The sequence below is a fragment of the Corylus avellana genome, chromosome ca5, assembly GCF_901000735.1.
Source record: "Corylus avellana chromosome ca5, CavTom2PMs-1.0".
Taxonomy (NCBI): Eukaryota; Viridiplantae; Streptophyta; class Magnoliopsida; order Fagales; family Betulaceae; genus Corylus; species Corylus avellana.
The window spans coordinates 22,376,266-22,385,576 of record NC_081545.1 but is presented as its reverse complement, the minus strand read 5'-3'; the positions used below and the strand labels follow the sequence as shown (position 1 = coordinate 22,385,576).

The 9,311-nt window shown below is 33.4% G+C and overlaps 1 protein-coding gene across 1 annotated transcript; it reads right to left on the bottom strand.

Moving 5' to 3' along the window:
- Positions 1–4,735: 4,735 nt before the first annotated feature.
- Positions 4,736–8,906, bottom strand: LOC132182985 (WAT1-related protein At5g07050-like). Its single transcript, XM_059596372.1, has 7 exons — positions 8,608–8,906; positions 6,708–6,770; positions 6,463–6,579; positions 5,603–5,843; positions 5,311–5,469; positions 5,078–5,229; positions 4,736–4,989 (listed from the first exon to the last, which is right to left on the bottom strand). The coding sequence occupies exons 1-7, from the start codon at positions 8,847–8,849 to the stop codon at positions 4,860–4,862; spliced, it is 1,104 nt and encodes a 367-aa protein (XP_059452355.1). The 5' UTR covers positions 8,850–8,906; the 3' UTR covers positions 4,736–4,859.
- Between the last annotated feature and the right edge of the window lie 405 nt (positions 8,907–9,311).

Genomic DNA, 9,311 nt, shown 5'->3' with positions numbered 1-9,311 from the left:
CAATCCTAGGGCATAACTTACCGTTCAATTTCTCTATCCCTTCCCTCTTAGCTTGATATCTCCTCATCATCTTCTTCCTTATCATCTCCAACATAGTCAAGATGGGCTCGTCATGATCCTTTAGAATGTATGAGTTGAAACACTCACAGTTGTTCGCTAGCAAGTCACACTTTGGGTAGTCACTAAACCATGCCCTAGACCACGTACGGTTCAACCTTATTCAAATATTCGTAGGCATCTTTATTCATTTTCTTCAAGTCTTCCATATGACCATTGAAATCATACTCCGTGTGTGAAGATGCTACAGCCTATAACTAATCATTTAATCCTCGATGCCCCCCAATGTCTCTAAAGTTGGCATATAAACGCCTAACACATATTCTATGATCAACCATTGGCATAACAACCTTAAAAACTGGCATAAGACCCTGCAAAATAAAATAATAATACCTTAAGTATCGTACAATAGTCAAACAAAATGTATTAATACTTTAAGTGTGACAATAAAGTTACCTTCTGCCGATCTGAAATGAATGTAGGCCTAGCATGCCTATTATTGGTACCAAGATCAAACACTAAGGTTTCAAGGAACCAAATCTAGCTGTCTTTCGTCTCAGCTTCAACAAAAAAAGCAATTGGGTACATGTTGTTGTTTTCATATCTTCCTATTGTAGAAAGAGTTGGCCTTTGAATGGTCCTTTTAGGAAGCACCCATCTACCCCTATGACAAGCTTACAACCCTCTAAAAAGCGTTTCTTCATGCTGCCAAAGAAACATATATTCTTCCAAATTTTGGAGCCAGATTTGGGTTTGGTCTGTCACTTTCATCAACACACAGCTTCCACTATTAGTGTGCCTCAAGGTTTCACAATAGTCTCACAGCCTCCCATATTGATCGTCAAGCTTACTATATATCTTTTTTTTTGTCCATCCTCCTAGCTCTATACATCATGCTTGGATTTACATCTACACTCCATTTATCCTTCACTTCATGTTGGAGTACATCTATAGGCATGTTGGGCTGAACCCTAAACTTCTCAATTAGCTTGTTGGCTATCCAAATTGAGTTGAATATGCTATTTCTGTATTTTCGACCACAAATGTGTTTAGACTGTAAAGATCTAACTTGAAATGATTCTTCATCAATCATCTTTCTTGCATACGTTCGGTACTTACATTTGGCATCTCTACATACCACTACGCACTTCCTGGTTTCATTTTTTTAAAAATCTAATGTCCTTCCCCCTCTTAAGGTTATACACCCTAACAGCTTTCCTAAACATTTGAAGGTTTGGGAATTTCATCTCAAGATTAATGATTGGAATACCTTGATCCACAGCATGGAAATCAGATGTGGGTATAGATACGGTTTCACCATCTTCATCACTAATGACTGGTGACTCAAGTGTATCACTCCTACCCATTTCTGAGGTGGTGTCATCAGCATCATCGTCATCATCAAATGATTTGTTAAACTTACGACTACTATTATCCCCTTCATCTTCGTTAACAGCAGTCTCTCCCTTAGCATCATCATCATGATCACTTCCATCATCATCACCCTCTTTGTCACATTCTTTATCACTTTCTTCTACACCTCCCTCATCCCTATCTTGTTCATCACCCTGATATGTCAACTACATTGGACTTGTTAGGTTTTGTTTTGGATAGTCTAACCCCACCATCAAGCTCATCAACATCTATATCAAATAGATCTTCATCGTCACTAATCTTATCACGCCACCAATGGTCATTAAGATCAACCCTCCCTCCATTCTCATCGTCTTCATCTTCGTCACATTCCTCTTCATCAACTTCACCCTTCCCAAAAGATACAATGAATAAGTGCACTATGTGATGACCAGTGTGGGAGGCAACCATAAATAGCACATTATGGTTAGATGTAATCAAATGCAACCCATTAACTAGATTTTTATTAGGTTCTTGAAAAAATACTAAATCCCCAGAGTTGTACCCATAACGTCCACATATAGCTTCCAATTCAAAGTATGACAATTCATCAGGGTCAACACTTTCTGTATGGACTGCCACATCACCCCCCACGTATTCACATCCAACTTTACTATTGAATCTACCCCCATAATGGACCTCAAACACTAATTTTGAATTGGCCATCCTACAAAGTTAAATAAATATTTGTAAGAAACAAAATAAAATATATACAATTATAAGAGGTTAAATAGGGGACCACTTTTTTTGGACAATAATAAAAGATATACAATACTTTGGGGAAAAAAAAATTAAATAGGGGACTACTAATAATACAAGAATCGTAAAATGTACATAACCCAACTAAATAGGGGACCACTAATTATGGAAGAATCACAAAATGTAAACAAATAATGTTAATGTCTAGTATTAAAAGGCATAAGCATTAATGTTTCCATATATTATTTACTTATATTTTTGTCATTTATTTATTCATTCATTCACTCATTCATTTCTGATTTGACATTTGAAATTACTTTAAGAATTAGCCGTTCCACGCAAATGAAATTAGAATATCCCAATTTGCTCAAGCACCAAGACTAGAAACTCATTCCTTCATTAACAAACCACTTCCAAGAGAGGAGTAAACAAACAAATAGAATATAGAGGATTACAAAAAGCTTGTTTCTTTTAGGCTTTTGACAAACTTTGGCCACCCCCCTCCCCCCACTTACATGGAGAATCTTTTAAATAAAAACAAAAAGTCAAAACTTCCCACTACAGAAAGGTTACTTCACTTGTCACTAGCCCCACCTAATAGTAAGAAAATGTATACAAAAGAAAGAAAGGCATTACACTAGATCGAATGATACATTAAGAAGATAAAGAAAAGGCAAGTTGATTCATGTTTCCTTATCTTACTGCATGTGATTCCAGAAAAGGAAATTACTTATTATCTCATAGCCTAAAAATAATCAATTAATTTAACTTGTTTAAAGTAAAGATAAACATTATCTTTACAAAAATTGTGATTTTAGTGGTCCCTTAAAATTGTCGTTTGAAAGAGTATGCTTAAAGGACTCTCCCATGCTTAGTGGTCCTCTAATCATTTGTTTACATGATGTATAAACATAACCCAACTAACCACTTACATTTGAAAGCAACCAAACTACCATCATCTATCAACTGTCACAAAAAACCCTAAAATATACAATTAATTTCACAAATCAAAGGCAAGTACTAAACTATACAAGTAATTTAAGAACTACACAACAAAATAAATTACAAAAACCTACAATATTTCCCCAAAACCCCCAATTTTACTCAAACCCCAAACTTTAACTCTTGCTCGAAAATTACACGAAAATGAGATGATTCTAATGTCTTGGGCATACATCCTAAGAAAGCCAACTTCACGACAATTTGGGTCGAAGAAAGACGAGAACCACGAAGAAGAAAATGATGCTTTGTCCTCAACTTGGGTTTGCTACTGTCGTCGCTATCGAGTGGGTGTTGGAGTTCTGTCGCGTGGGTGGGTTTGCAAACAAATGGGGCTTCACAAATTTGTTAAAAAAATGTGTGGATTTAATGAGGGGCACTGTGGTCATTTCACATAGTGGGTTGGGTGCAATATGGGGAGACTTAGCCTAAAAATATCATGTGAGACGCACTTGATGGACTTTCCGTCTACTTAGACGGCAATGAAAAACAAATGAATTTATTTGCAATTTTTTAAAACATTAAGAGGGTACATTGCAAATTTTTAAACATTGGGGTTCAAATTGAAAAAGACCTCAAACTTTAGGGGAGTAAAGTGCATTTTTCCCTTTTATTTCAAATACGAGTCAAGGCCGAGCTTATCACGAGTTGCTTAATTAACTTATTCATTTCTTATATAAAGTAAATATCATGATTGTTTATCTTTTCATAAATTCATATTAATAACTAGTTAAGTAATTGTTGTTAAAATTTCATCATTCAAGTTAATTAAATGAATTTAATGAATCTTAAATAATCTAATATCAAGTTTATATGTATGTATATAAATTTATTATCCACATACACAAACATGTGTGTGCAAGCATACATATATATCCATACATACTCACAAACACACTCACGTACACACAAATCTCTAAAACTAAACTCACAACAACATAATTCAATCCAAATAAAATAAGCACCCAACCTGTAAGATTGGCATTGGTCGAATTTTGATAGAGAAGGAAAAATTGATGACCAATAGCCAGCCAACTTATCGATACAACAAACTTGGCTCATTTAATTTTATTTCAAATATGAGTCAAGGCTGAGCTTATCACGAATTGCTTAATTAACTTATTCATTTCTTATATAAAGCAAATATCATGATTGTTTATCTTTTCGTAAATTCATATTAATAATTAGTTAAGTAATTGTTGTTCAAATTTTATCATTCAAGTTAATTAAATAAATTTAATGAATCTTAAATAATCTAATATCAAGTTTATATATATATATATATATATATATATATATATATATATATATAAACTTGATATTATATATATATATATATATGGACACGTGTCAAACCGTGATTAGTGCATATGTGGCGTTGATAAAAACTTTGGATCATGTCGATCTTTAGGCAAACCAGAAGGACCTTCTATGATAAAAAATAAAGAAGTTAAACCACATGGGTGAATAATGTATTTAACCCTATTTAAAAAGGTAGTTAAAATTATTACTTTCAGATAGTAGGAAATCATCCTATATATCATAATTTCTCTCTTAGATAAAATATAATGCATCGTTTTGTCAATAGATCCTAATAATATATTGCACGCTCTTAGACAAATTAATTACAATTAAGTAAGTGTATTTCTCTAAACATATAAGAAATTATTATTTACATATTTATCAAACTCTTACTTTTCATGTTTGATTTCAATACTTTCCTCTGACACCGTTTGCTCTGACACCTTATCCCCCTTCTCTTTTTCCTTCCCCCATAGAGTTGCATATAGACCAAGAAATATCAATGTCGCCCCAATAACACTGGAAGGAAAGCAGAAAAGTATAAGAAATATTAATTCCAAATTTGTACATTTCTCATTTTTGCTTGACAAAAGTAATCCACATATACCTTCCCAAGTATAAAGCATCTCCTAAAATGAGTAATCCCATAACGGCTACAATTACTGTGGCCAACGGTCGAAATGCTGTCATGAAAACTGGTCCTTTTTTCCTTATTACCAACGTTTGAACATAAACTGTAACTCCAAATATCATAACTCCCTATAGGAAATCATAAAATTAGGATTTCATGAATCAATATAAATAGGAAGAAAAAAAAAAGGGTGGAATTCATAAGCTCACACTATAGATTGGTGCGAGAAGGGTAATGTTCCATGATAATTTCCATGATGAAGCTTTATGATCCAAAATCGCTGTCATGATAGTAGAGAGAAAAGTACCCGATAAGCACGTCAATGACGTGAGAGTTATTGGTGCTGGATATATCTTGACTGTAGCCGTCTACAATAGTCATCGATTTTGTTACGTTTTGAGTGAATAATCCAAAATCTAGAGAATTTCTCATAATTAATGAAACAAATTCTAGTGAGATGCAATGAAGTAAAGTCTAGCTATTTTCTGAATATTAAATCACCTGTAATATGTAGAATGATGAGAGTGAAAGGTATGAAACGAGAAGTATGAGGGAGCCCTTTATTGAATCCCTGTCTAAGAATGGTTTTGAGGAAGTGGCATGTTGATGCGAGCTTTGATTATGTAGAGAAATCAGGGGAATCCCCCTGTAAAGGGTCATGAGTGTTGCACCACCAAAGGCAACAACTGTTCCCAATATCTTTGCTTGAGAACCAAGCCTACAAATCTCTAATTTCTCCATCCTGAATATGCCAATTACTTAACTTTAGTTGCCTCAATCAAGAATCATTTGAATGCATAAACAGGACAAGACATGTCATCATTTGAAGGGTAAATGTCTGGTTTCAAATTTTTCGTTCATGAGCCGGAAAATTGCATGCTCTCTAGCTAACATGGTAGTAAGTTTGAATCGTAATTTTCACTGCCATGTCAGAAAATGTGCGCTTAAGAGTTTGTGTAGCATTTCTCATCATGCTTATTCTCACCCCCCCCCAAAAAAAAAAGAAAAAAAAAAAAAGAACAAAATAAAGCAAAGAAACTTTTGGGTTTATATATATATATATAGATCAGTCTTTCATCAACAAGTTGTGTAACACCCTAATCCCATATTGAGAAGAGAATGAGTAATCTATATAGAGTGGACGGTTTATAAAGATGGTCATGAGTGAAACTGAACTTTATAAGGAATTATATAGAAGCTCGAAATTAACTAATTATTTTGATGTGATAGCACAGATATGGCTAGCATTTTTCTCTGAATCGTTATAGTTTGTATCTCTAGCTAAGACCATCTCCAATAAAGTAGATATAAAAAAACAAGGAAAAAATTAAGAATTGCAGGATGGAGAAGAATCCTGGTACCTGCAAAGTACTGCTAAGATAAAGGTCATTGATGGAATCAAGTTGCCTAATGCAGAAGCAAAAGCTGGTGAAGTCTGTTCCAGTCCAGCATAAAACAGCGTCCTCCCTAGCACAGCTCTAAGTTCAAAAGTGAGAAAAAAGTATAAGCATTTAACCAAAAAGTTTGTTCTATATATATGCTTATAAATTATTTAATAATATTACAAAACAGCATCCATGGCATATATATATATATATATACTCACCCCAGCAGACCCAAAAAGAAGACATTTCGTAGGATTGGTACGCTAATTTTGCTCTCATTCTTCCTGCAAGGGAATATTCAAGGTTGATTATCACTAAGAATGAACTCACACCCAGATTTATTTATTTATTTTTTCATTATTTATGCTCACTGTATTGGCAAAAAGGAAAGGGAAGGGAGAAGGAAAAAAAAAAAATTGAAACAAGAGGTGATCATATATACGCATATTCACAAATCTCTCCTTTCCTTTACAAGAGAAATGAATATATTAATATAGTTCTTTTTTTATTTTTGGTTGTAGGAATATCTCCGGCAAATAACACAGCTTTGCGCATAAAAATCTCCCTACTAATCGGAAAAATCAAAACTTCAATATTCATATCGATTTCACTATATCTAGATGCCAGACCTGGTATATATTCTAAAACTTTGATCAATAAAATACATTTCTAGGCAAAGTGGAGTTAAACTTTTTTTTTTTTTAACCTCCAAAAGTGATTTTTGGAAGCATTAATATCAATTTAGGTGAAAAATATGTTTTTTTTGTTTTTTTTTTTGGTTTTTGAAGAAATAGTTTCTGCTTAACATGAAAAACATCTAGAGCACTGACACTCCTTACTGATAGAGCGATTTGCTCTATTGTGACAATATCAAAAATACCAGTTAGGATTTCCTCCATAAAGATTTTATCAATTATGCTTCTCACAGCTACCTTTGCAAGTTTATGTGCCGCATAATTTGTTGCAGTTAGGTGAAAAATATGTGTTTAGCAACCTCGCAAAAGAAATGGTTGGACCATGTTGAAACCTAAATTAATTTTTTATATCACATAATTAATTTTTTATTACTATTTAATAAAAAAATCACTATAAAATAATTTTTTTTTTTTTTTATACAATTTTTTTTTTTTTTTTTTTCACTTTTTTATACCAAACTTTTTTAACTTTTGTTTTAACATCAATTTACGTCAGGTCTAAGAAAAAGGCTTTAACAAACCTGCCTACACCACGGGAAAAGGGGAGTATATTTACAATAATAAAGCATAAAGAAGTACTGTCCTTTATTAGTGTTGAAACCTGCCTACACCAAGGGAAAAGGGAAGAACACTATCTTATCCGATGTTTCTTTTCCAATTTCGGGATAAGAAAGTGTTCTCAGCCAATAAGTAAAAGTAGGGACATTTACCAAATAAAATAAAAAGCAAGGACCAATGCAATGAGTGGTTACGATGAAAAGGGAAAACTTTTTTTTATTACCATGAAAAACCATTAAAATTGTTTCTAAGCATTACTCATTACAAGAAGAAAGAAGGCTATCTTGTTTTGAATTCGATTACCTTATTTAAAATTTTTAAATGACATGAACAATATGTTCACTATATATATATATATATATATATATATATATATATATATATATCGTTTCATCTTAGTTGGGTACAAGTTAGGTTCCTTCCCGTGGGTCATCAACCACTCCTTGGAGTAGTCAGCCACCCATACAGAACGACTGAGGGTTGCCAAAAACCACAAGGGATAGTCGGCCACCATGGGATTGAACATTTTTCTTTATTTTTTGGTTTCCAAAAAATGAAAAAAATATATATATTATTCCATTCGTGGGGGAATAACTATTCCTTTTACGGGTTCATGAATTGCTAGATTGCAGGTTAATGGGTGGAAAGTTTTGATTTTAAAGGATGCAGCTAGCTAGCCAATAGAAATCATTTGAGTTGCCTGTTTTATACCTCCAAGTTTATGAGATGTATCTTTAGAGACAAGACAACCTACGCAACATAGGAGTTGAAGGCATGCACATGAGGAAAAAGCCACATGCATGCAGTAGAGAAGTTAAATATAAATAAACCAAAGCAGAAAGAGGAAAAGCTATAGAGAAGGGTTAACCTTTCAAAGAGAAATGCAAGAAGAGCAGTAGCTAATGTTCCAAAAGCATGTCCATAGGCAACAAGCACATAACGACTCATGCCTTTGTCCAGAGAGATCTTGGAGATTAAGTTGTATCCTGCAAAGCAAAAGTTAGAGAATATGCAATAAACATATGGTTTCACCTCTTCATACAACTTTTCTCTCTTCAGCCTTCCTCTTTCTCCTCCCACACTCGCCTCCCGCTCTTCCATTTTCACCATTTCACACCAAAAATGGCTTCACGTACTGCTTGTAATTATAAGCTCCATCTGCTTAACTATTGATCAGATTGGAGATATGCTTCATGTAAAAGGACTGTTCAAGAAAAAGTGATTCATGCACATATACCTCCACTTTCAAATGACAAGTGCTTTGTGACTAGATTCAGTGGGAGTACCATGTCTCTGTCTTGTTCAATTATCAAATGAAAGCATATATAAGCTCCACCTTTTACTGATAATGATTTAGTATTGGTTCCTTTAGCTTTTATGTTTCATTAATTAGTAAAAAGAACCATCACTATCGTTGTTGAAATAAGAATGTAATTTTCTATTAAAAAAAAATTAAAAAAAGAATGTAATTTTCTTAACTCATATACTCAATCCATTAATATCAACTTTTAAGAGGGGACGACTTAGAAATATTAGTTTAAGGGGGCTAATTAGCATAAACAAACCGATCGA

Coding starts and splice junctions, on each gene's coding strand:
- LOC132182985 (XM_059596372.1), bottom strand. CDS start 8,849: ATGGTGAAAATGGAAGAGCGGGAGGCGAGTGTGGGAGGAGAAAGAGGA. Junction 6,580..6,707: donor TTCTTTTTGGGTCTGCTGGG/GTGAGTATATAT, acceptor TTTTGAACTTAG/AGCTGTGCTAGGGAGGACGC. Junction 5,230..5,310: donor TTCTCGCACCAATCTATAGT/GTGAGCTTATGA, acceptor GATTTCCTATAG/GGAGTTATGATATTTGGAGT.